Source organism: Tiliqua scincoides, chromosome 1 (genome assembly GCF_035046505.1).
Source record: "Tiliqua scincoides isolate rTilSci1 chromosome 1, rTilSci1.hap2, whole genome shotgun sequence".
NCBI lineage: Eukaryota > Metazoa > Chordata > Lepidosauria > Squamata > Scincidae > Tiliqua > Tiliqua scincoides.
In genome coordinates this window covers 18,564,769-18,592,463 of record NC_089821.1, presented here as the reverse complement: position 1 = coordinate 18,592,463, position 27,695 = coordinate 18,564,769, and the positions used below count along the sequence as shown (strand labels likewise).

Genomic DNA, 27,695 nt, shown 5'->3' with positions numbered 1-27,695 from the left:
TGAGTTGTTTTTTTTTAAGAGGCCTATTGCTGGCTATGAAATGGATACCTCTGATTCTTAATGTTCTGCTGTTTTCATTTGGTCCTTGTGTTTCTTAGATGGAACACCACATCCTTCACATCAGCTCCATAACAGTAGTGCAGTATATTTTCAAGGTTATGAAGATATACATGCATTACAGCCACTGTGTCTGAATGTGAAAATGGTGTACTTGATAGGTGGAGCTGATAACATTTTTATTTCAGCCTCATAAGCCTGCAGACCTGAATAACCAAGGGAGACCAATAATAGTGAAAGTTTCTAGGACTACTAATTTTCATTATCTCAGCTTCTGTCAACTAACTTTCATCCTGCCTCCAACCATGACTGATAACCAGGACTGAAGCAGTGAACTACAGGGGCTTATACAATCATAAAGTGAAAGATAAATTTGATTGCAGCCAACAGTTCTGAATAGTTTAAGTCAGGGGTGTCCAAACTTTTTGACAGGAGGGCCATATCATCTCTCTGACACTGTGTCAGGGGCTGGGGAAAAAAGGAGTTAATTTACATTTCAAATTTACTTAAATGAGTATATTAGAGATGGAACTTATATGAATGAATGAAGGTCTTTTAATAGCTCAAGGCCTATAAAAGGCCTTGCACAAAGCAAGGCTGACCTTTCCTTGTCCCACGGCTTGTCCCTTGTCCCACGGCTCACAGGAGAGGTCAAACAGTCGCCCTCATCCTGAGAGCAGTTGCGTCCGGCCAGCACGGGCTCCAGCAAGTCTCCAGAGGACCAGAGTATCATTGGAGACTGGAGGCTCCCCACACACTGGATTGGGAGTCCCTTACTATGCAAGAGGGCATGAGAGGGGGAATAGTTGTGACTAGTTGTGACTGGGGCACCCCTCTGAGTACTAAAGTAGGTTTATCTGGGGCAACCTGTACTGTCTGAGTGTAATTCACTATGCCCTTTGGAGACCAGGCAAAGAGGGCTTAAATTCCTTGACTCAGATCCCTCCACCCCAAATACTTTCTTTGAAACAGTCCCATAACAATAATTATGTATTACTGGCTTCCTAAGCTTTTGGGTGCCTGTGGTGGCCCCATGCAAGCAGAAAACCAAGCCGCTTCATGTACCTTTCCTGCCCCGGCTCCTAAAAATAACTCTCAGGACACAAATCAGGGACAGAAACTATTGTAAATGCAAATTTTTGCCTTTTGATGCACTGATAGCAGGAAATTGCTATGCACCCATAACAAAGAGCTTTGATATCTAGAAATATCAGTGACACATCATACAAAAGATTACTTATCCGGATGTATCTCCGCATAACATTTAGAAGCTCTACCTGTCCGAATTGTTAGCCTCTTTATCCTCTTTACCTGCCGTGACTATCACTTTAGTCCTATGCACATTTTCTTGGAAGTAAGCCACATTGGATTTAATGGAATTTACTTCTGAATAGATATGCCTAGGATTGTGCTAAAAGGATTGTAGGTGAAATAATAGTATATTTGTCCCCCACCTGCCCTGTCACCAGTACCCTCCCCTTATCTGTTTCCTCTGTTATCTCGTGTCTGTTTCTAGGTTGTGACTCCCTAGGGACAGTGTCCCTCGCTTCTTTTGAAAAGTGCCATGCAAATTGATAGCTAAACATCAATAAGTAAATAATGGTGATGTGTCTAAGTATGACTTCAGTCCCTTTTGGGGAGGGCAGTAATTCTTAGAATATGATAAAAGTACCTTGTAGTGGTCTTGGCACTGGCTCTGGGGCATTTTGGGGCTTGTTGAGAAGTGAATAAGAAGGAAGGTTTTTACTATTAAGAACCTTTTATATTCTTCTGTGGGCCAAAATGGGCACTAGATCGCACACTTCATACTTGGTTCAGTTACTTCCTCTATGTTTAATCCTGGCTCTTGCCTAGCGTTGGCTGATGGTAGTGAAATCAACGTTTGAAGGATGGATATGGTATGAATTTTGTAATTGCAGGTGTTGCTAATGATTCAGTCAAGGTATCATTGGGTCTCTGCTTTATACTTTTGGAGTTTTTTATCCCCATTCTCAAATAAAATTAGTTAATTTAAAAGATTTATATCCCTCCTTTCCTCCTAAAATATAGGTCGCTCAAGGCATAGTATAGGCAAACAATAGTAAATTGTTACAGTTCAGGCAATAAACTTAATTTTTTCAAGTTATTTAATTATGTATAGGACATGTTTATTGTAAATAACATCTGATAGATGGGATTTAAGAATAAAGTAGATTTTTTTCACAGTTTTGGAATGAGTCGTAGATCTCCTGCCTCCATCGACAGACAGAACACAGATACTAGCGGCAGCAGTAAATCCACCCTCAGTTGGCAGAGAAGTGAGGACAGCATTGTTGACCAGATGGGTAAGCCATTACTTCCTAAAGAAATTAAATAGTGTTCACCACAAGGTGACTTTGGCAAGTCTTTCTCCACAGTATATATAGCACCTTAAAAAGCAACCCTTCCTTTGTGTTTAAATGTTACCTTTGTTAATCAGAGTGAATTATTGCATATCAGGTGTACTGTGCTCTGTGCCCTTGAAACTTGTGAATATAGTATGAGGTAGAAATAAAGTTCTCTTGAGAATAGATCTGTCCTAATGGCCTAGACCGCTGCAGGGTACCTTTTAGGAAATTGTTGTGCAGGCACATTCGTTATTTGGCCTTGCTTTTCTTATCTGACCTCATCTCCTTGAAGTGCTGCATCAGCTTAATTTAATGTTTTACTTTGTTTATAATTCTTTTTGTAATGCTCTCTTTAATAATATAGCATACATGCAGACTGATTATTATTATTATTTTTTTTGGTCATTGACATTGTATTAAAAAAAGAAAACACAACCACCCATGTTCAGATTTTAAAACTGCAAACAAGATGTGAGTGAAATAAATTTATAGTTGGGGGTTAGTCACTTTCCACCACTGACTAAATTTTCAGTGCACTTTGCAGTTAAGTTCTTAAGGGCAAAAAAGTTAGATTTGCTGAATGCTCAGAATTTTTACTGTTAAGCATTCATTTGAAGTTTCAGCACAGAGACCTGTTTCTCTTCATCGTAGCTGCTGTACGTGGGAGCGATGACCTGACAGTAGGATATCCTTTAAGGATTTTGCTGTGGTTTCATCTCAGTAATGAGAATATAATGCAACAAGCTTTAGTCCAGAATGCAAAATAGAGGATGTGGCTTCTTGGTGGGCAGTATACCTAAGACATCTGGGATGTCCATTGCATCATCAATTTTCAGAGTTAAATAGCCTTACAACATTACATAAGAAAGACCTGCTAAATCGGGCCAAACGCCCTCTTTGTCCAGCATCCTGTTTCACACAGTGGCCAACCAAGGGCTTCTCAAGTCTGTGATCAGGAGACAAAGGAATGCCTCTCTCCCACCATGGTTCCCCTTCAGCTGGTATTCAGAGGCCTTCTGCCACAGAACCTGGAGGTAGAACATAGCCATAATGATTAGTAGACTTGTCCAATGTGAATTTGTCTAATCTTCTTTTAAAGCTATTCTAGCTATACTGCACAGTGGGAGTATAGGCAAAGAAGAATATGAGCTAGATATAAAAAAAAGGTTTGTATCTGCGAACTGAAATCAGGAGTCCTGAGACAAATTCCTGATTCTCCAAAATCTGGTACAGACCAGATCCAGCTTCTAGGATGACTGCCATTTTCAGCCATTGTGCCATGGCACATTGGTGTCCTGCGAATGGTCTGCAGGTGTGTCACGGGAGTTTGGGGGAAGGTTATATATTTGTAGGGCCATTTGGAGATGTGAGTCCCTAACCGGCAGTGCAGTGTGCCATGAGATGAATATGGTTGAAAATCACTGATCTAACCACTCAGAAACCAGATGAGAGCCTGAGCAAAGTTACCTTCCCTGTGATGCTACCTTGCAAGACTAAATGATTTTGTGGTTTTCTGGGATGAATAAAAGTTGGAAGTTTTTTTTCTATTCTCCCAAATACTGGCAGCTAGAAATTATTATTTTTGATAGCACCATTCTTCTAGATTAGTAAAAAACTAGAAAAGCTTTAGCTGACTGCTTGAAAATTATGTATCTAAAGAAACTGAAGATGTGCTTGCTGCCCTTCTTACCTTCATAGAAGGCCACTAGTGCAGTGTTTCCCAAACTGTGGGTCACGCTTAGTTTTGGTGTGTAGCAAAAAGTTTCTGAAATATTTTTTTAAAAAAATTTGCAAGCACCCTTGCCCAGCTTGCAGAAGAAAATTGCAGAAGCAGGCAATCCAAATGGAGAGACCAGTCTTTTGGATGAAATGCTAACTTGTGGTATGAGGTATGAGGTAAACCTTTTGATGAGGTAATGCTAACTTGTGGTATGAGGTAAACCTTCTGATTTTCTCTTCTGTTTGTCATGCCATAGATCAGGGATGACAAACATAAGATCCGGGGGCTGGATGCGGCCCCCGGAAGCTTTTTATCCTGCCCTCAGGCTCTCAGCTGCTGAGGTGTTGCAGCTCAAATGAACAGCCCACATGAAAATTGGGCTTTCCCAAATCTTGAAATATGATCAAGATTTGCATACTTTCTCTTCTGTCATTTGCGGTTAATGAGTTTCTATATGAGAACACGGTCTGATTTCTGGTCATTAGCTGCTTAATGATGTCACTTTCTGCTTAATGACATCACTTCCAGCCCTCAGCTGGAGCCCTGAATGCTAACTTCGGCCCCCTGTATGAAACGAGTTTGGGAGCACTGCTGCCTAATCGCCATTATAGCCACACCCTTTGGCATTCATAAATCAGGTTGCAGCAACCTTTTAGGGCTTATAAAGCTAGGTGGGTCCAAATAGAGTGCCATTTTAAAAAGTGGGTCCTGGTGCTAAAAAGTTTGGGGACCACTGCACTAGTGTGTAGCAGCAACCTTTTAGGGCTTATAAAGCTTTTAGCAGCAACCTTTTAGGGTTTATAAAGCTAGGTCGGCCTGAATAGAGTGCCATTTTAAAAAGTGGGTCCTGGTGCTAAAAAGTTTGGGGACCACTGCACTAGTGTGTAAGTAAGGTAGTTGCTAATAGATTGTCTCTTTAAGTCATTCACTGAATACTTCAGGGGAAAAAGAAATACCATTCTCAGATTCAAAAGATATACTTTGTTCTGTAACTTTAGAGTTTCAGTGAACTGTGCCTTATTATTAAAGCCATCTGGCAATTCCCCACCCTCCATATCTGCTTAACAAGAAAAATCTGTGATTATGCTGATCTGTAGTTTCCATTTGGGCAATGTATTTTAATCGCGTATGTTTTTATACTGTTGAGATGGTAACAACGTGTGTAAAGTTAATCCCTTTCAGAATTACTTTTGCAGATCCTCTGTTGTATGTTGATACTGGCACTGAATATAACTACCTAAAGGTTCTACTGGGGAAAGTAAAATGCCCCAATATCAATGTCAAGATAATGGAGTGGGGAGGAGAGAGAATTGGTTGTTTTGGTGAAAGGAGGCTGTCATGGACAGAGAAATTTGCATACAGTGCTGCCTGTCATTTCTTTCTCACTCTTAGAAAAATAAATTGTCAATTTGGGTAATTGTGTAGTTATTCAAAATAAGTGGGGTTCTTCATTTTTAGACAAGTAATGTAAATTCAGCAAGTTTAATCCAATAAGTGAAGGGATGATACCTTGTTGTTCAGGTTCTTGGCAAACAGACAACAGTTTCTGTGTTTAGCACTGGGTAGTCAATAACATGAGCTTGCTGAAGACAAATGTGTTGCATGCTGTATTGCAGAACCAACATGCCATCTCCCTGCAGTGTCAAAGGTGTTGCCATCCTTCAGAGAGAGCCCCACTGGAAGACTGATGAGACAAGATCCAGTTGTTCACTTGTCCCCAAATAAGCAGGGCCATGTAAGTTAACTTTCAGAATTATTTAACCTTTTTAAAAGTATTTTGTTCTTTTGATAGTCCTAGGTTAAATATTCTTTAAAGTCTATACAGTCCCCAAACCTGATGTCCTTTTTAAGAGCATGGAGGCAGCGGCGGCGGCAGCAGATCAGACTTTGGATTTCTATGAGCTAATAAACACAGTTCTATTATAACATTTATTAATAGAAACATTTGCTGCCAGCATAAAAGCAGAGTTTGGGTCCCATACATAGTGTTATGTTGAGGATTTGTGGGAACTGGTTGTTCCAGAAATAAGATTCTTGTTCAAATCCTAGCTAATTCCATATCCCACATGCAAGATTTTGGTATCATACCAACATTTTTTACAGGGCAAAGTTGAGAAATCCGATGGAGTTCATTCTCATGTACTTTCAGAACAGCCTCATATAGCCTTATTTTGTTCTTTCTTTCTTGGCAGATAAATTATTTCTTGAATATTTCTGTTTACATACACTGAATCTTAACCCCTTCTGAAATATACATCTAGAATTGATTAGCTGGGCCATATTCTTTAGTGATGGGATAGAAACTTATTTCTAATAATGTACAGAGAATGAGATCCTGCTAGAATCCTAAAGGGGAAGCATCCAACTTAAGAACTAGATGTTGTTCCCACATGTTGTCTTTTGAAAGCTTGTAGACTTTTTAATATCACTCTGCCTTATACTTTTACCTATTGAGACACTTTTTCTGTATATAATATGTATATAAATATTGCATACATAAGCAAGCCTTGCATATTTCATACACAGAATATCTGTTATTAAATAATGAACTTGCTATCAGCTTAAGTACTCACCATAGACTTTGACTGGCATGCAACTACCAATCTCAATGGGATGATTAGGAAATAATTTGCTGTTACAACTGGCAGACATGATGAGGGGTGGAGAAATTCCATCCTTTTTTTAAAGTGTTTGAGTAACTACAGATATTTCTGTTTTCCACATTAGTCTGAATAATCCAGAGGAGATCTTTAACACCCAGCTGGTGCATCATATCCATAAGGAAAGACACGATTCCTTTTAAGATTTGACAAATCCACTCGGAATATAAGATATTTTAGTCACTTTAACTTTAAGTTCCCCTACTTAACAAACATTTGAAGCCACACTTAGAACTCTTGTGTTTCATTTCACTTATCTCAACTCTGGATTCCTAGCATCTCACTAATGTCTTGCATGTACTGTATGACTGCAAAGTATGACAAACTATTGTGCTATACTGTTAAAAATGAAATCATTAAATCTGTATTATTAAGGTTTACATGCAGATTGATAGGGAAATTATGGTGGAAAGCTGGACTGCCATTTATACAATGGTCAACAGTGAAGCAATAAACTCAGATCTTTGAATATGTGTACTGTTTGATCTTTGTTAATGTGTATTTGCCCCCATTTTATTTTTTGTTTTTCTCAAATCTTGACTATAATCCATAATTCTTTTTTCCCCATTTTTTGGTAGTCTGATAGTCACTATTCCAGCCATTCAAGTAGTAATACACTGTCTAGCAATGCCTCCAGTGTCCATAGTGATGAGAAGTGGTATGACAGCGGAGATAGAACTGAGTCAGAGCTGAACAGCTATAACTATCTTCAAGGAACATCTGCTGACAGTGGCATCGATACCACTTCATATGGCCCCAGCCATGGCAGCACAGCCTCCCTGGGCAACTCAGCAACCTCTCCACGATCGGGACTTGTGAAAGAAAAAGTGACGCCGCTCTGGCACAGCTCCAGTGAGGTAGTCTCCAGTGTAGACCGGACTTTAGAAAAGGAGAACCACATGATGGACAGGAAGACTGAATCTTCATTAAGCTTGGATATTCATACCAAAAGTCAACCAGGCTCCAACCCTTTAACGAGAGAAAACAGTGCTTTTAGCCTGAGTGACGCTGCTTCCCATGCAAGGTAACTTTCTGTTAAATGATGGTGATTTCTGTTTCTAGTCTGTCAGATGTGAGGAATGGATGCTAGGACAATGACAAACCTTTTGCACTTCTTGGAACACAGTATGAAGTTGGGCTTATACCCGAGTGCTAAATACTTGTCAGTGCCTCTGCCTATAATACCAGTATAGCGTTCAGTTACATCTATGTAGTATCACCCTTCCTAATTCTGCCATGGAGAAATGTCAACGTTTGCTGTCTTAACTAAATCTTTTGCATCCAGTAGCTTGATTGATTGATTGCATTTATATTCTGTCCTTTCTCCAAGGAGCTCAGGAAAGTTCATGTTATTATTGTGCTGTCTGCCACAGCATGCAGCACAGCATGTTCATGTTCACCAGAACCATGCTTTGTTGAAAAGTAGTGTATTTTCAAATTATAGTCATTTTGCCAATGATTTAAACTTTATTTGAATTAATTCTGCTTTTTCTTATATAGTTAATCTTGGATGGTCCAGCAATATGTTGTGTTTTGTAATGGTATTGAATTCTTCTATCAAAGTCTTCATTTTTCCATTAAATACTATGGATGAGCTCTAGCTCCCCCTTTACTTCCCTTCTGCATTCAAGAAAAAATTCAAAAAATGATATCAGTTACACAAGCCTTTCATTTCTCTCTCTAGCTAAGTCCCGTCTAAGGCCCAAAACGCATAGTGCTGGTATCACATCCCAGAATATTGTTTAACTATTGTGTTCAGTAGATTATGCCAATCTAATATATTCTTATTTTTTCCCTTGTGTTTCAGGGTTAGCTGTTCCATCATCCCTAAATAAATTAGAAATATGTACAGTACATTCTTTAGACAAGTTCTAAGATAAAATTTGATGAGAGGCTCCTGGGCCGAACAGGGCCCCATAAATAGTACTATCCAACTCCTCAATTGCCTACCTAGGGAATCCTGGTGGGGAGCTGAGGCTGCAATCCAATCCAAATATACCTGGGAGTAAGACTATAATGGAACTTATTTCTGAGTAGATATGCATAGGATTGGCTATAGGTCTCCTCAGATACAAAGCAACATACTGTAGATAGCCTTTACTTTTAATGTATATCCTTTCTTCAAAACAGAATTAAGATTCCTCTGTGAACGTAACTACCTTGTCTCTTCCATATTGATATTTAAAATGTTGCACATGGGTGCATGCACACACTCTTTCAACTAATTTTGCTGTGTTATGAAACTCACTTGAAGATTGGTGCAATGATATAACTTTAATTGTTTCATGGGAATATTTCTATACTATTGCACGTTCAGAGTGTAACAGGTGATTAATAGATTAATTATTTCATGGTCCATCTTTGAAAATTTCCTTACATTTCTGAAATGTCAAATTGGACCAGTTTCTGAGACAGAAGTGCAGTGGCATGAATTATGTTCATGCATTAACTCAAACAGTTTATTTTTTCCCTTACTAAGTCCCGATAGTATTCCCCGCCCCACTGGAGTTCAGTTGGTGGTTAAGCATTGATATAAAAGCATGCATGTAAACGCTGGTTGTGTTGCTGAATTTATGCCATGCCATCTACACAGTATTTTGCAGCACAAATTTTAATTCGCAGCAGTTGAATACTGTTATTTCTTTTGGCTGTTTATCCTTTCTGTCATCTCTTCGACATCTAGGGAGTAACTATAAAGTAACTTCTATTGCACTTGCTCGTTTTTCTGCAGACTTCATGAGTGTGTTCATTTTTGCTGTATAGTGGGCAGGATTGCTTGTAACTGTAGTGTTAGATTTTAGTCAACAACGATCAGGACAACACTGGTTTGAGGTTACTCAGTCTCAGTGAATAATTTTTAAGAGCAGCTTCCCACAAATTCATTCAGTGCTTTGTCAAGTCTATTCCCTTATGTGACTGTGTTACAAACAATGGGTTCTTGTGCCTGGCTTTTTATAAGTCAAATGCAAGCATTGAATACCAAGAAATTGGGACCATCAGAAAGTGCTTGTTCATGCAAGACATCACAGCATTAAACACACATGCACAGAGACAGAGGAAAAAAGAAAAATGCAAAGGGTAGAGATAGATGCATGGTCACAGATGCATGGAATAGAAGGGGTACTATACTGTGCGTTTGTGCACATGCGCACACTTTGAATGTCTTGACTTTTCTATGGGAGCATGCCTACAAGTGAAAGTAACATGCAAATTAGTTTGCACATAGTTTCTCACTATTATTAATGGTATATTCTATGGATGGGTCAGGGTGAGGGGATACTGATACTTAAAGTTAATCTATCTTTCCTTGCTTTTGTTTTTAATACAGTAGATGCTTTCGTTTGCAGCTGTTAATAGTAGGTTAGCTTCTACACCCCCAAAAAGTTGTATACTGCATGACAAAATACAGCTTTGAAATTAATTGCACGTGATGCTAGTATGCACATTTAAGTTGAGCTTTGTTTGTTTTGCTTCTCTCCCAGTACCATGGGTTCCCGACACTCTGCCAGTCCCGTGGTTTTCACCAGTGCCAGAAGTTCACCTAAAGAAGAGCTTCATTCTGCCACTTCTCCACAGCTTGCACCTTCTTTCTCTTCTTCCTCCTCCTCCTCTGGTCCTAGGACTTTCTACCCACGCCAGGGTGCTACTAGCAAGTACCTGATTGGATGGAAAAAACCTGAAGGGACAATAAACTCTGTGGGGTTTATGGATTCAAGAAAGTAAGAGCATTTTGGTTATATTTTGATGGATGTTAATTTTCAGTGTGAAGAACCTCTAAAATTCATAGTTTCTCACATGGAAAACTCTTTAAAGAATTTAAGTTCAATAATAGTTTAGCCAACTAAGGACCCAATCCTATCCAATTTTCCAGTGCCAATGCAACTGTGCTAATGGGGCATGTTGATGGCATCCTTCAGTCTCGGAAGACTATGGTATCGCGCTCTGAATGGTGATTATGGAACAGGGTGTCCTCTCCAGTGTGCAAAGCTTGGGTAGAGTAGATATGGAGGATAGACTGTTACCCATGCAGCAAATCTCCCCTCTCCATGTCACTGAAATGGTCCGATGGAAAGGCAGAAGCCAGTACGGTTGGGGCATGCACTGCATCTTGTAGTGGGGCAGCAGTCACAGAGGCCTCCTTAAGGTATGGGAACATTTGTTCCCGTACCATGGGGCTGCATTGTAGTTGCACCAGGGCTGGAAAATTGGTTAGGATTGGGCCCTAAAGCAGTTGTTTAAAAAAAACTCATAAGAATTCTACAGAGAGATTATCACTGAAGTGTATTAGAATGGTCAAATAATTGAATTCAAAATAGTTTAATTAATGGATTAATGAATTTGAAACACTTTGTTCCTTCTCTCCAGTCACTCATTTTTCTTTGTGGCAGATTTTTTTTGTGCATTCAAGATACTGAACATGCAAATCTGTAGGCATTCTCTCCCCCCCCCCAACAGTTTTAAAATACGTTGCACTAACTTTGAGAGATTATATCTCAGGTGACCATGAGAGGAATAGCTTTGTTTAGAAGAAATGGCTCTTTGTAGCAGAGACTTGACTGAAGCTAGAAGTGTTTGAAATCCTTATTGCAGTAAAATTAACCCCTGCTAATTGGGTAAGAGGCACTTTTTCAAGTGGGTGCTCCTTTTTTTTAGCAGGGGGAGAGTAACTGGCCCATCTCACCCCAGCAGTGTCTGTTCTAGTGGCTGTCTGCTGGTATTCTTTTGCATCTTTTTAGATTGTAAGCCCTTTTGGGACAGGGAGCCATTTAGTTGTTTGATTTTTCTCTGTAAACCGCTTTGTGAACTTTTAGTTGAAAAGCGGTATATAAATATTGTTAATAATAATAATAATTAATAATAAAATTCCAAAAATTTGGTGTCATCAGACCTACGTGGTGCTGGCTATTGGTAGCTTCATACCTTAATCCATAAATTAGTCACAGAATGGAGAGTTAATTTATAGGACAGCCTTAGTACTCATCTTTTTCTTCTTTAGCTTTTTGTGGATTGTATCACTCAGTGATAGCATGTGGTATCACTGAATGTAGTAGTGTCAGTATCAGAGATTCTGAGTAGTATAACTCAACATTTCTGTTACTGGTTCATCTTTGTCCATGACTCGTCATTGATATATTTAGTGCTTTGCACTAAACCACTTAACCAAAGCCACATCCAACTGTGACATCTTAGGCGTTTTCAGAGTCTGCCGTACTTCGTTATGTTTAGCTGTTCATTTTTGAAACAAATGCGTTCAACTTACCTTTCTGTTTCTTTATGTCATAGATAGTTGAAGATCCTATGTTAAATTTACTCATGATAGTGTTCAGATTTATACCTCTTTCTAGCATCTTTATAATCTCTTATTTTTCAACATCAGTGTTACATGCTTCTTTTTTAAGCTTTTTCACTATCACCTTTATTCTTTTTTTAATGTGCCATCTCTACACAACATTTTTTAATGTGCCATCTCTACACAACAGTGAGCTAAAATATTCAAAGTATTGTACAGTATATAGATTGAAACAGCTCTGTCCCAATGTCACATAATGCCAGTGGCAGTCTGAACTGGTCCTGATTGAATTTGCGTGGTTCAGCTGCTTCCACTGCTGCCTTGCAGCTTTGGGGGGGGGGGGGAATTCAATCATGTCTGAGTTTGCTTTGATACCAGACTTTTAAGATGTCTGTAATATTGGTTTATTGGAATTTTACTGTAGTTAGGTATTCCCAAATGTAGACATGATTTACTAGTCTTTATTTATCACCCCTCCTTTCTGCATGGAGGGCTTGGGATACAGAAGGATCTTGCCTCATTTGTGCTGAAATAGAAGGTAAAAAAGAGTTGGAGGAAGAAGATAAAAAAGAAGATAAAAAAGAAACTTTCAGCAGTTTCTTATGTCTTCCACACCACAACTCAGAGAATTTTTGCTGCTGAAAGGGGATTTTTGCAGCTGCATCCCTTACTCACTAGAGCTGGCGATTTGTAAACGCTTCATGTTAGTCAAAAGGCAGTTTTCTAGATGATGTAAATAATCCCTCAGCTGAGTGCCAAGGGAAATGTAGAAGAATAATTAGAATATCAGTGTTTTGCAAATATGTACAATTAAAAATGTTCAGAAGAGTTATTTCTGTCATTTTTCCATGGTAACAGCTTCCAGATCAATAGCAGCAAAAACAACAAAGAGTCTTTCAACCACTTAAAGATTAACGAATTTACTGTGTTTCAGTGGAGGTGTTTGTGAACTACAGTCCACTTCATTCACATGCATAAAATGTTATCAGTACACAGGTGTGTGCATGTGTGGTGTATGTGCACGCATGCATGCACTCACCAGTCTACTTCATACATCTGGTGAAGTGGATTATAGGCCACAAAAGCTTATGCTAGAATAAATTGGTTAATCCTTAATACTGTAAAAGATTCTTGATTGTTTTATTATGCATTTCAAAGGTAGTCTAGTCTTTCTACTTTTTATATATGGAAAGCTGCTTAATGTCAAAGGTGCCAGAAAGTTATGTGGAGAGAGAAGATCACCATTAAATAACCAGGACTAGGGCAGAGATACTGGACTATTGTTGCGGGTGGAAACGAAAATAAGGTTAGAAGTCACAGGCCAACCCTTGAAGATGCAGGAAGACTAAGAGCCCAATCCTGTGGTTGGCAGCACGGCTCCATGCCACTGACCGCAGTCACAAACGTGCCATAAGGCACGTTTGTGGGGCTCACCGCTGGGCTCCCACTGGTGCCAGCCCAGCGCCGGGCGGTTGTGCAGCTCCCGTGGCTCGGCAGTCTCCCGGCTGCAGAACGGGGGGCAGGAGGAGGCGTTCCAGGGAGGGGGGAGGCCGGTGGGGGATGGAGACAGGGCGGGTGGGAGGCGTGTTGGGGGGCAGGCAGGAGGAGGATCCGCGGAGCTGGGCTCGGTAGGATCCAGGGCACTCATGGAGGGCTGCATGCCCTACACAAGCTCCCTTTCCATTGCGGGACTGCTTACCTTACTCGGGGCAAGGGGATGAACGTTCCCTTCTCCCAAGGTAGCGCAGGAGGTGCAGGCTTCGGCAGCAGCCCTCCTTCGTGCCGCCGAGCCTAGGCACCCCGGGCAGCTCAGGATTGGGCTGGCCAATGGCAGAATACAATATATGTTGCCCGGAAGGAGTGCTGGATAGCAGTATCAAGGCTGGGTTTAAAAAAAAAAAAAAAAAAGCATGTGACTGGGAAGTATAGTTTGGTTTTGTGGGAAGGGCTGAGCAAGGCAAGAGCACAGTCACATGAAATCAGAAATGCAGTGGTTAGTGGGAACTTCTTTGAATATTTTGGGCAGCTTTTTGATGGCACTATGCTTTTACCCTGGCCAAGTGGTAAGGCAGGGACAAGTCATCCAAGATGATTTACAGATTTCAGTAGCCTTAAATGTGGCGAAGAGCCACACAGGCTTCCTGATGGTGATGAGGTCATTATGATGAGCTTATTTTTGATACATAAGAAGTTCAGTATTTCTAAGAGGTGTATTCCTTTAAGCAGGTCCCTTTACAGGGATCTGTTGCATAAAACTGAATTCCTTTAATCCTTCTGCCCATCCAAATACCCACTTTCTACATCTTTTCCTTTGGAGGACATTGGAAGGGTCGTGCTCCAGAGACTTTGATTCCTGAACTTTATCTTCCTTTCTTTAAAGGCGTCACCAGAGTGATGGTAATGAAATGGCACATCCGAGGTTGCGGGCATCAGCCAGAGATCTTCGTGCCTCACCAAAGCGAGCATCCAAGTCAAATATTGAGGAAGAGTTGAAGAAACTGATAGATCTAGACAGCCCAACACCAGAGTCTCAGAAGAACTTTAAGGTGTGTGTTACAGGATTCTGTCATGCCCAGTTTTCATCTGAGAAGTGGATGTATAGAGAAACTGGCAACTTCCACAGTTGGTGTGAAAGAATATAACCTCACTCAGATTTTTAGTAGGCCTGTAACCTCATACATTTTTATAAGATTATTGTAATTAAATAAGTGTAAGCTACTTTGAGACCTCTATTGGATAAGAAAAGTGGGATGCAATATACAATTAAAAAACCAATAATTTTATCCTACCAGTACTTTGATTGCATCTTTTGTAAACCATTGTTCAGGTGGTTATTAACTGGACCTGGCTACAGAGAACACATTAGTTATCTCCCCCCGCCCCCCGTGTCCATGGGGAACCCATTCCTGTTGCTAAAGCGGATAACCGAAACCATGGATAGCAGCGAACCCTAAACTTACTGCTCCCACACAATAAACCTGGGCTCACTCTTCTGAGCTTCAGAAAGTTGACTGAGAGCCCAATCCTATGCAGGTCTACTCAGAAGTCCCATTTGAGCCAATGGGACTCTTTTCAGGTAGACCTGAAACTAGCTGTGTTTTAGGTCAGCGGTTTACAAACTGGGGGTTGTTAAGGCATTCAGAGACACGACATCCAATAAAGTGAATTGACCTGGGTAGCCAGAGCTACCCAGAAGCTGCAAGGCATTCTGAGGTGTGCAATGCAGACAATGAAATGGGTTGCTTGCCAGCACTGCCCGGAAGCCACAAGGCATTCGGGGGCTTGCCATAGCAAATGAAGTGAGTCATAGCAATAAAACATTTGCAAACCACTTCTTTAGGTAATTGCTTAATATTACCTATTCACTATTTTTTAGGTGTTTGTAGTTTAGTGCTTTTATTATATTTATAAGCTGCGTTGAAAACTTTTGCTGAAAAGCAGGGTATAACCTTTTTAAATAAAATAAAATTTCACAGCACAGTTTCTGAACCTGAAGCATTTCCAGTATCTTCAGGAAAATGCCTTTGAGTTCAGCCCCAGACCAAGTAAAGGGGTTTTGTTTTCTGTTTTAAAGTTACATAAAGTTACATACACATAACTGCATCTCAGTGCACTCTCCCAGAAACACTGGGGGCGGGTGGTAACTCTAGTAGTAGTTTGCATGCCAGGTCCCAGGTTCAGTCCTTGCCATCTCCAGGTAGGCCTGGAAATGACAGATGCCTAAAACCCTGGAGAGTCACTGCCAGTTTGTATAACCAGTACTGAGACCAATAGTAGAAAGGCCAACAAACTAACATAGGAGTCTCCAAACATTTCATTATAAGGATATATTTCACACATTTTCACAGGCCAAAAAAAAAAAATCAATTTTATGAATGAATGAATGAAAAATATAAATGAATGAATAAGTTTTAATTGAATGTTTTATGTAATTAGCATAATATGATTCAGAACAAAAGAGAAATGTGACAATTATAAAGAAACGATGCCATGCTTAAACTGAGAAATATATAGTTAAAAAGTCAAAAATTAGCAAATGCCCTGGCAAGTAATGTGGCTGTGGGCCAGATTAAATCTTGCAGCGGGCCAGTTGTGGCCCCCGGAACCATAGTTGGGAGACTTCTTGTTTAACATGGTATGAGGTAGCATCTTACATTCTTGTCTGTAATAACATGAATGATGATCAGGTAGTCAGTGTTTGAATTTTCATCATGAATAATAATAATACTTTGGCTCATGCAGTGAGCACTGAGCTTTTCTGCTTCTTGCAAAACTTCATTTGGGGAAATTTCAGTGTATTTGCATTAGCAATAATTATGCAACATATTTTTGCATGCACCTTTCTTCATTTGTTGAAGAACCACTAGTTCTAATAGAGTGTTGAGGTCTAAATTCTGCCTTTTTCACTTGAGTGCTTCTTCCATGATCTGGAACATGGGTGTTCAAACTTTTTGGTAGGGGGGCCACATCATCTCTCTGACACTGTGTCGGGGCCAGGAAAAAAAAAGAATTAATTTACATTTCAAATTTACAAAAACTTACATAAATGAATATATGAGAGATGGAACTTATATGAATGGTCTTGCAGTATCTCAAGGCGTATAAAAGACCTTGCACAAAGCAAGACTGGCCTTTCCTTTGCTGCCACTCCTGCATCACAGACGTGAAACAGCAAGCAGAGGAGGGAGCCCACGGATCGCAGCTCACACTAGAGCTCGAACAGTCACCCTCATGCTGAGAGCGGTTGTGTTGGGTCAGTGTGGGCTCCAGCAAGTCTCCGGAGGACCAGAGGCTCATTGGAGACTTGGGGATCCTCGCAGGCTGGATTGGGAGTTCCTGGCAGCCACGAATGGCTCCCGGGCCAGGGTTTGGGCACCCCTGATCTAGACAAAGTACTTGAGTAACAGCATGCTGACAGAGAGCTGGACTTTCTCTGTAGCATCTGTGCTTAATTTAATAAGAACCTAAACTGCTTCCTGAATATGAAAGCATGCACATGCCTCCACACATGCGATAAATCTATTCAGAATAACTGTTTTCAGAAAAATGACTTTTAACCGTCTTAAAACATTTGGTGAATAATCCTGAAGAAAGAGTTCTGATTTCTGAGACCTCTGTGCTGAAAACCACTGCTTAACATTTCATGCTTGTTGGAGACTAAATGGTTTCCACAGCAACCATGCAAAAGAGGGCATTGCAACTTCTTTCTAGGCTTGTTGAAACCCAAAGAGGCTTATTAAAACTTGTAAGTATGGAGCTCCATACACAGATTATTTTTCAGTGTTGCCTTTGAGGCGCTAGCAAAGGAAATTTGCCATAGGCAAGGATTCCCCCTCTCCCTCACACTGACTCCTGGCTTTGTGAGTAGAAAGATGAACACCTTTCTCATGGCTTGTGCAGGTAACAACTATTGCTTTTTCACAAAATCTCTGTTCATTTAAGTGATTGATTTACTCTGGTAACTGTTAGTACATGTCTATTGTGGAAATCTTTAAGATCTGTGGAGTCTCTTCCTCCCCCTCTCCTTGTTTAGATGATAGATGATGGCCACTCAGTTACGCAAATAGCCTGCCAAAATTCATAAATCCAATACCACTGTTACTACTATTGCCACTTACCTAAGACGTCTTCCCTTCATAGGCAACGATGGCAAGCAAGATTGCTATTTCCAAGCACCTTAAACAGTTTAAAGAGAGCAACTCAGCTCAGAGTGGTATGAGTGGTTAGGGAAGGGGAAAAAAAATCTTCTTGGGGAATGCTAATCTGGCCACTCAGGTAATAAGAACATGCTTTTTTCTTCCCTAACCACATACCATTTTCTTCACCTACTTTTCTGTTCTCCTACTTACAAGTGTCCCCCCATATTTGCAGGTTCTGTTTTTGTGGTTTCATTCATCTGCAGTTCACAGATACCCCCCTGTCCCATTGTGCAAATGACTTATCTGTGTCTGTTCGCTGCTGACCTGTTGCTGTCTCCTGTATCTGGCTGTCTCTGTGCTGTCTGCAAATTCTAGTGTTATTTTCAACTTGATTCCTGTTATCTACAAATGCTAACACCAAGATAGTCAGACACAGGAGGCAGTTACAGGAGGGCTGCAATTAGGTACAGATAAGTCATTTGCTCAGTAGGGGCGGGTGAATTTGTGAACCTCTTGTAGGGTTTGCTGCTATTCATGGTTTCTGGTATATCCAGTGGCAGCTGGAACATATCCCTCCCCTTAATAGGGGAGCACCTTATTTTCTTCCTTGCTATAACTGCAAAATGGCCCAACACAATTTGGTGCCTGACATAGACAATCCTAGCAGTGCCTCCCAGTATTTTTAAAAATTGTTTTCTGCCTTTAATAGTATCCTCACCTCTGCCTCACCCTGCCTAATGACCATGTTGCTCCTCTTCATAATGGAAAACAAGGAAGGTTTCTGTTCCTCCACAAGGAATGTTGTCAGACATGGACTGTACCTGGTGAAAGAGGCTCCTGCCTGTGAAAGCACATAACACAATGAATTCATTAGGCTTTAAGGTGCCACAAGACTTTCCGTTATGTTTGCAGCAACAGTGAAATTCACTTCACGGTTTAAAGACTGACTCAGCTCGTTCAGACTTGGGTTGCAATTCTAAACATATTACACATAGTAAATCTCACGGAAATCAATGACCATTAATTCTGAGTAACGTGGCAAGGATTTGGTGGCTGAGGTTGGATGCAGTTTGAATTCTGAGCACAATGAGAACTGATGACAGAGTTTGGATCCTGAATTTTTTTTAAGGTACTACATTACTTTTTATTGACTCTATGCTGCCAGGAACCGTTTTTAAATAGTAAATTAAGATGGGAGAACTTTTCAGTTCTGGCAACTTCCTTTGCAGCAGGTTTCACACTTTAGTACTAAACTGGAAATGTGGAAAACCAACAAAAGCAAATAGGGTCTTTAATTATGATTAAGGGATTGAGACCATATGATGGCATTGCTCCCTCTCTCATGTGAATTCCTTCCCCTCTATGCTAACTGTGGTTCATGGTCATTGGCATGTTGTTGTAACTTAGTATTTGAAGCCAAAGTTTGAAGTGGATTTCATATTCTGGATTACGAATTCCAATAAAAAGCCTCTGCAGACTTCAAGCTGCTAAGACCCCAAGCTGCTAAGTCCAATTTCTACTTTTCTACTCTCCATGTCCTTGATAGGACATTCCAAAAGGAAAGTAATTTTTTTTTGTCCAAATATTTATATTACAGTTTCAGTCAGACGCCTTTTGGTAAAGTGACACTTGTTTTATGTATTCTCAGCTCTGCCCAGAAGTCTGTCTTGGAAGCTTTCTAGGTGAATAGCTCATGGGCTGTCCCACCATTCTTCTTTTTGGGTAGGAGGAGGGAGAGGCTGAAGGGGGGAAAAAGCTATGGAAAACTGGCATGTCAGGAAGAAAGCTAAACTAGAACCCTTCTCCTTGACATCTTGCCCTCATGAAAGGGCTGTGGCAAATGTTTATCTGCAAAAATTATTCGAGTAAATATTGTGCTTTCGTGGAGACTAAAATGATTCCTGAGAAAATGTCTCTTTTTAGAAACCCCTTTTCAACACTGTTAGCTGTATATTATCTTGGTTTTCCTGGGCTGCTGGTGGTTCAAGTACCATTTTCTTCCACATATCTCGTTGGAGTAATCCCAGCCCATTGGATTTCACACTATGTCTAAAGTGGCATCACTGGAGGGCAAGTGTTGTTGAGTTCAAGGGATGACAGTGCTTCTTAGATGAGTCACTTGGGTGATCCTAAACCTTGTGGGAGTGTGTTTGCTTTGAGTAGGCAGAGTGCTTTCAAATTATAGGAGGAGTAATCACACTAGGCATCAATATTTGCAGATTCTGTTCAGGGGAGGTGATCTATAGCATCTCCAAATCTCTCTTGGCTAAGCGCTCACAAATTAAGTAGAGAGGAATTGTCTTGGAACCATTTTTACTTTTGCAATATACTCTTTTCAGAAATAATTGTTCAAAAGGAATGCAATTTCACACAACAGGCAGAGATGTTTGTGAGACTCTTCCCTTCCCCTTTTTGACCCAGCCCTGTATCATCCAAGAGTGCATTCAGTGATACGATTCAGCATTTGAAGTCTGGTGGGGTGCAGTTCAAGATCAGTTTCATCATATTATGTGCTAGTTGTCTAATCGGGGCCTTCCAAACCCTGACCCAGGAGCCGGAATTGGGGTTTGGAGTAACCCTTCCTCCCTGTGCTGGGTTGCCACATGACCTCTACAGAGATCGGGTAACAAGGATGCTCTGAGCAGTTGCATCTGCCCTGACATCCTGTTGCACAGCCTGCTGGAACACCAGGCAGCAGACACAACTGTGCAGAGCATCCCTCTCCCCCGATCTCAGTAAAAGTCATATGGCAGCTCAGCAGAATGGTAAGCTCCAGTCTGAATGGGGACTGCTTTTTTGTAATGCAGCAGTCACGAGTTTGCAGACTTCTGGTCTAGATTGATAGATTCCCTTCCCATTTTACATGGGTTTGCAATATTCTGTAGTTTGCCTAGGGTTTAAACAGGGTCTGGGATAATCAACATTATAAACCAGTGGTTCCCAAACTGAGTCATGGCTCCCTGGGGAGCCATGGAATCTTTGCAAAAAACCCACCACCACCTTATACAATGTATAGAATTTTAGCCCTAATGGGAGCTGCAGACAGTGATGCAGTAAGGCAGGGGAGCCACCAGTCGAAAAAGTTTGGGAACCACTGGTATAAACCAAAAACTTGCTTTTTGCCTTGGTGACCTAGATGTGTGTGTACTCTCTCTCGCTCTCTACTTGACCTCCAAATCTGGAAAGGATTCATGCAAATAGTTTTAGCTGATCAAGAGGTACAACTAGTAAAATGTAGATAAGGTTTGCTCTTTTGATCACTAGCTTTGAAAATAAGATACAGATTACTCTCCTCCTGGAGGTTGCAATATTTGGAATTTAGATTAAAATGGAACAATTTGCAATTTTTCTTCCTCCAGATTAATTTCTGTCAGAAGAGGGAATTGCCAAAGGATCAACATTAGGAATTTATTTTATCTTGTATCCAAAATTGAATAAGTGGTATATTGAAATTTTTGGATTCTGCATTCAGATCCTGTTCCTGAATTGCATGGAATCTCCATGTCTGAGTATCTACTCTAGACCACAAGCTTGAATTTGGCATTGGAAAAGTGTGATTTACTTGCCAAATTCTCAGCTGGGAGTTGAGTGCTCCCCTCTTCTTCCATGTGTTTTTTTCCTCTTAAATCTACAGTTGTGTTGCCTGAATCTCATCTCAGTTCATAAGGTTAGGTAATAAAGTGGTTGTTGTTTTTATGTCTACAGGAAGTGTGTGAATATGCAGGCGGTCCTCTCTCTCTTTTCCAGCATGGAGTCCTGTGAAGTGTGGATTTGTTCAGGGTTCGTGTTGTTGCAAGAGTGGATTTTCTAAAGTATAATTAGTTTTATGTTTTGTATTAAGAAGCCCACCTTGTGCTAAGCCTTTGTATTTTAAACATTCCCCTCTCCATTGAAATGCCAGAGGCTGAGTGATTCAGCTCCCTATTCTTGAACCTGCTTCTTTTCATTTGAATAGGACCCTTTCTCCTTAGGGGATCAGAGCTGAGATATAAGTAAACATTCTTAGCAGACTTTATAGAAGTGAATGGTTTGCTGGTCCTGAACCCAGTCAAGTTCCTATCAGAAAAACCTATTTGATGTCCAGAGAGTTCAAATGCTGATTGCAAGAGGCAGTCTTTTGGGACAGTCTTCTGTAGAGAGTGCAAATTCATTTCTTTTACTTGATTTGTGTTTTGATAAAACACTCCGTTGGATCTTGGAATTACACTAGCTATAACATATTATGTTCCTTTGCTGCCTTTCATACGCTTATTTTTCTTGATTCTAAGGGAAAATTAGGGTTTCCCCATGATCTTGTTCTGCCTAGTAGCTAGTTTTGCTTATATTCTGTTGCTCATATTCTGGCTCTTTTCTTCCCCAAACATACACAAACTCATAAGATTGTCACCTTGAACAATTAAGAATTCCAGCCACATGCACAGTTCTAAAAATCATTACAACTTAGAATTTTGGTTCTGTGGAGTTCAAAGTATCCATTTGTTGTTTGTATTGCCTCTGAATGTTTGGCAGAGTGACATAACTGTTGTCTTTAAGATTAACCACTTAAATGCTGACACCAACTTAGTGGGTCACAGCAGTAGCTAAACATCCCTTAAATGCTCATTTTGCTACATGTTGTGTGTGAACATGCCCTGGCATGTATGTACCAAACATGTTGGTAACAAGAGATGGTTGTCCACAGCCATGACAAACAGTGGCAGAATGCACAAAGTACCCTTTCTTCTATCTTTACAACTTACAACTATCCTTACAACCATCTACAACTTAGATAGTTGTAAACAGGTTAAGAACATAAGATCAGCCCCGCTGGATCAGGCCATGGGCCCATCTAGTCCAACTTCCTGTCTCTCACAGCGGCCCACCAAGAGCCCCAGGGAGCACACCAGATAGCAAGAGACCTGCATCCTGGTGCCCTCCCTTTCATCTGGCATTCTGACGTAGCCCATTTCTAAAATCAGGAGGTTGCATCATGGTTTGTAACCCGTAATGGATTTTTCCTCCAGAAATTGGTCCTATCCCCTTTTAAAGGCATCATCACATCCTGTGGCAAGGAGTTACACACACCCACCACATGCTGAGTAAAGAAATATTTTCTTTTGTCTGTTCTAACTCTCCCAATACTCAATTTTAGTGGATGTCCCCTAGTTCTGGTGTTATGTGAGAGTGTAAAGAGCATCTCTCTATCCACTTAATCCTTCCCATGCTTAATTTTGTATGTCTCAATCAAAAGTTTAAGAAACTTTTAAGGTTTCTTAAAAGTGCCTTCATTTTAGGACTGCTTCTTGCCCATAAGAACAAAAAAAAACTTTTCAAAAACTGTTGTCTTGGACATAATTTGTACAAAATATAGCATTTAATACTTGATCAATTTATATCTCCTCTAGGACATTCAGTAAATAAGCCATTATTAATTTATACCTCCAACTTAATGAAAGGAAATTTCATTTTTCATTCTTGTGTTCTGCAGGACTAGTAGCCAGTCAAGACTGTCAATGCTGAACATTAAGAGGCATTGAAAATAGAGTACTAATGGAGATTTCTGTTCTTTGCTTTAGTTACCATGCAGATGAATATGTCATTTTTTGCCACACAAGACCTTCAGCAGATTTTCTCTGTCTGTAGGAGGAATATAGTTGAGTTAATAGGTACTATAAAAAGGCTTGTGTTACATCAAATAGGGGCTGCATAGACCAGAAGAAATGAAGATTGGCTTTTCTAGCTTAGTATGCATCCAGATGATGGTTTTCTGGGCAGAGATATTCATGTATTGAAGGGGAGCCAAGCAACTTTCCTCAAATGGATGTTTCTGTTATAGAGAGATCCTATATGACCGATTATCAAGCCACAATACTTCATTATTGGGGAAGTACCATCTCCCATTCCCCAGTATGTCCATTACACTGTTGTGTGGAATGTGGTTGTGTTTGAGTACTCAAGGGCAGGAGTATTTTTGTAACCTCTTAAAGTGGCAGGCTTCAGCAGTTACCCTCCTCCCATTGCCTTTAATGCTTTTAAAAATGTGTTTAGTTCTTTGCTTTTTAAATCGCAAACAGTAATTTTCTTTCCAACCCAAGCATGTCTAATCACTGCCTGACAACATATCATGTTGTTGACAACAGGTGTGCATGCATAGCACTCATGAGAAAGTATGCCTTTAATAACTTGGATGGGCCCCTTAACTCTTGTAAGTACAGTCGGGTTGCATCTAAGGTTGTTGACTGTCACAGAGGTTAGGTCCTGAAGTCAGTGCATAAGGGGAAAATTGCATATAGTCAAAGCTACCTTAAATCTGAAAAAAAATACATACTGGGTCTTTAAAAACTAAAATCACATTACAGGCGACATGCAGGAACTGAGACTGAGGAAACAGCAGATTCATTCTTCCATCTCACACTCACTCTGGAGCATATAGTCAGCGGTTGGAGACCTGCCTGCACTACTGAAACTTGTTTTTCTCTCTTTCTTTTTGGCCAAGCAGCTATACTTGAATTCACGCAAGTTAAAGGCATGTGTGATGCAACCTTGTTTCACAGAATAGTTCATTGAATACATAGTTCCAGAGCTGTGTTTCGTTCCTAGTATGACTTTTGGGATCATTTCTATGAATCTGTAAATGTTCCATTGGTTAACTGTTCAACTTATGAAAATACGTAATTCCTAAAGGCTAAAGCCAGTGCCATAGCTAATGATCGTGTAGCCTGGGGCTGAGCTCAAAATGATGTCCTGGAAGTGACATCATACCCAGGCTTTAAAAAAAGTGAAAATGGAGGAAAATCTGCCTCCCCCCCACAGCAGCTCACTGCCCACTTGCTCTGCCGCCTTCCCCAAGGCTCCCCCCAATGTTAACACCTTATTGGTTTCCTGCTATATCATAATAACACCTAATTGGCTCTCACAACAATCAGTCACATTGGTCAATTTTGAGTTAAGAAAATCCAGTTTTTGTTACACAATGCAGTTTTGTTTTTATCTTCTGGTTATTTGGCTTGCATTCTGCATTTTTATTTTTCATTTTCTGATTGTGTTTTTGTTTCCTGATTTCATTGCATTCTGCATTAAATTCCACATCAACTGAAATATAACGTCATGGTATTATTTGGAAATGCCAAGGTTTTCACAGTTTTGGCCACTAGTGTCAAGCAAAGGCCCTCTAAAGCTTGTTGCCTGGTGCAGTTGCTGCCCCTTGCACCATGCCACTGGCTATCCACTCCAGTGGATATAAAATGTTAAATTGAAAATGGTTCTCAGTTTTAAAATGAAGCATCATCAGATCATTGTTTTTAAATGGAGCTGTAGGCATGATAAAGTGATACATTTTGGACATGCTGCTATAGACTTTCATGTTCTTCTCTCCCTTTAGTCTCCTTTTCCCAGCACTCCTACATCCAGGCGTGCCTTGCAGAGAACTTTGTCAGATGAAAGTATTTACAGCAGTCAAAGGGAACACTTCTTCCCCTCTCGAGCTTCTCTTCTGGATCAAGCCCTTCCTAACGACGTCCTGTTCACCAGCACATATCCCTCTCTCCCCAAGTCATTACCCTTAAGAAGGCCATCATACACATTAGGAATGAAATCTTTACATGGTAAGTATACTTCCAATTTTCCAGTAGAGAGAATGTCTTATAATGCCTGGCTGGTTTTGTTTGTTAGACTCTCTTCTAAGGACTCACAAGAAGAAGCTTCCTTCACACAGATAAGTTACTCCTTACCACACTTTATGCTTACAGTCAGACAGGCATTTGTTGTTTATGCCTTTATAACCTTGGAACTAGACTAGTGCCATGTATTCTCTTTGGGACTTCCTTTGATAGGTCAGAAGGTTCAAGTGACACAGAGTACAGGCCTGCACTCTTAAAAGAGTAGCAGCTACAAGCACATCACAGATGCCTGCAGCATCTTCTCAACTTCTTATTAACAGCAGAGCATAATTCAAAATGATTGGCTTGACATATGAAGCTCTAAATAGCTTGTACTGTACATACCTTAGAAATGGTCAAATCTAAGCACAATTTTTAAGATCAGTTGTGTGCTCCATCTTGACTGTGTACTAGCTATACACCAAGTCAGAACACTTATGGCACAAAGACTAGCTTTCTCAATGACTGCCCTACAGTTGGGAACTTCTTTCCTCCTGAAGGTTTGTCAAAGTCTGAGCTTTATTAATTTGGGGGACATTTTTAAATCTTCTTGTTAGAACTAGTGCTTAATGAGCAGAACACAGAAGCCACATTGAACACAGTGGAACTTGCTTCTGAATAAGCTTGCATAGGATTGTGCTGCATGACTAACATATAATGGGAATACACAGTGTTCAGCATTTTTTGTGTTGGTGTGATCTTGCCAAATTTAAGCACTTTTAAGCCCCACTGGTTTCCGTGAAGGAGTTAAATTTCCCCTTTTATCCAATGGGACCTTAAAGTGCTTAACTTTCACTGGATTGTGCCCTTTCTTTAAGATGTTATATCTTATTTAAATAGACGTTCTTGTTCTGTTCAGCCTTGATTCACTGGAGCAATTGGATTCAAGTAACTGGGAAAATTTGCCTTTTTAAAAAAATATTGGAGTAGTGCAATTGTGAATTCTTCAATACAGATTCTTGGATCATGACTTATATTATGAATTTACTTCATCATGATTCTCTTTCTTAATAACTGGAGCTACCTTACTATGTGGTTCTTTGGTGGCATTTTGTTCACATTTGCAGGCAGACCTGGCACATTACTCACTGCTGCCTTGGGATCTGGAGGAAAGATTTAGAGTGCTTTTACCAGAGTTTACAGAGAGAACAATAAGAGCAAAAGTTGATTTAGTGCCACCATGGGCATTAATGACCCTCTAGGTAGTTGTTTGTAGCTGCTATCATGATTGAAAAATTTCTGCAATTTCCCCCCCAGTCTCTTTAGGACAGTTTCCCATCAGGATATCTTTTGTTACGACCAAACGTTTGAAAATCCAGTTCTTTATTTTCATGTCTCTTGCTCCATAGTCATTGATACCTTAAAGAGAAATTGCATAGACTTTTTCTGTCTGTGCAACAAGATCCTCATTCAGAGAATTTTGGTATACCTGATTCAGACGTTATAGTCTATATGTAGCAATGGGGTCAGACTAAGAGTGGGGAAGAGGAATACAAGCCCAAGATCTGTTCTCAGTTTCACCATGCATAGCTTTCAAGGGTACTGTCTGGAATCATTGCCATTCCCAAACAAATAGTAACCAGTTAATCTTCTTTGTCCATTTGAGTAACATCCATTTGGTTCTGAAGCTATAGCAAGTCAAGAGGAGTCTTCTTTATTTAGCATGCTGTCTTCACTTAATGACAAGATTCTTTTTTCATTTTTGTTTGTTTGGCTTCTGTGCTGCATTAGGAGAATTCTCTGCCTCGGACAGCTCTCTCACAGATATCCAGGAGCAGAGAAGGCAGCCCATGCCAGACCCAGGGCTCATGCCGCTGCCCGATTCTGCTGCTGACTTAGACTGGTCAAACTTGGTAGATGCTGCCAAAGCCTTTGAGGGTAAGTATTTCCAGGTCAGGTTAATTTCTTATCCTAGACCCCTCACTAAATAGTTCTGAATCCACTGTTTGATCATTTCATAGCGTTTTTGTTCTGAAAACCAAGTTCTTCCTCTGTTGCAGTAGGATTCCCAACAGTCATATGTCACTTGCACCTCTCAAATGCAATTGTTTCCTCTCCGTTTTTCTGTGCGTCAGATGTTGTAGCTGAAATATAATATGTCTGCCCTGCATTGCTGCAAATTTTAATGTGTTCAGTCAAACCTTATCCAATTGCAACGATCAAGGCTTATAGACACAGCCTCTTGCCGCGGAGCCAAAAAGTTTTTTAAAAATCTAGATTTTAATGGCATTTTGTTCACAGTTGAAGTTCATCATGAAAGAACTCTGGGAGTTTGGCCATGGTGACACACATCTCTGCTTGGCTGTTGTTCCCGACCCATTTCACT

At 40.3% G+C, this 27,695-nt stretch overlaps 1 protein-coding gene across 2 annotated transcripts in view; it reads left to right on the top strand.

Moving 5' to 3' along the window:
- The window catches only part of SIPA1L1 (signal induced proliferation associated 1 like 1), a 200,031-nt gene that overhangs the window by 167,269 nt on the left and 5,067 nt on the right, over positions 1-27,695 (top strand). For both annotated transcript variants that reach the window (XM_066631765.1, XM_066631761.1), the window contains 7 exons: positions 2,263-2,381; positions 5,760-5,878; positions 7,382-7,827; positions 10,286-10,522; positions 14,474-14,639; positions 25,093-25,315; positions 27,101-27,247. In XM_066631765.1, the coding sequence (XP_066487862.1) occupies positions 2,263-2,381; positions 5,760-5,878; positions 7,382-7,827; positions 10,286-10,522; positions 14,474-14,639; positions 25,093-25,315; positions 27,101-27,247 (1,457 nt within the window). The remainder of the gene's footprint in view (positions 1-2,262; positions 2,382-5,759; positions 5,879-7,381; positions 7,828-10,285; positions 10,523-14,473; positions 14,640-25,092; positions 25,316-27,100; positions 27,248-27,695) is intronic.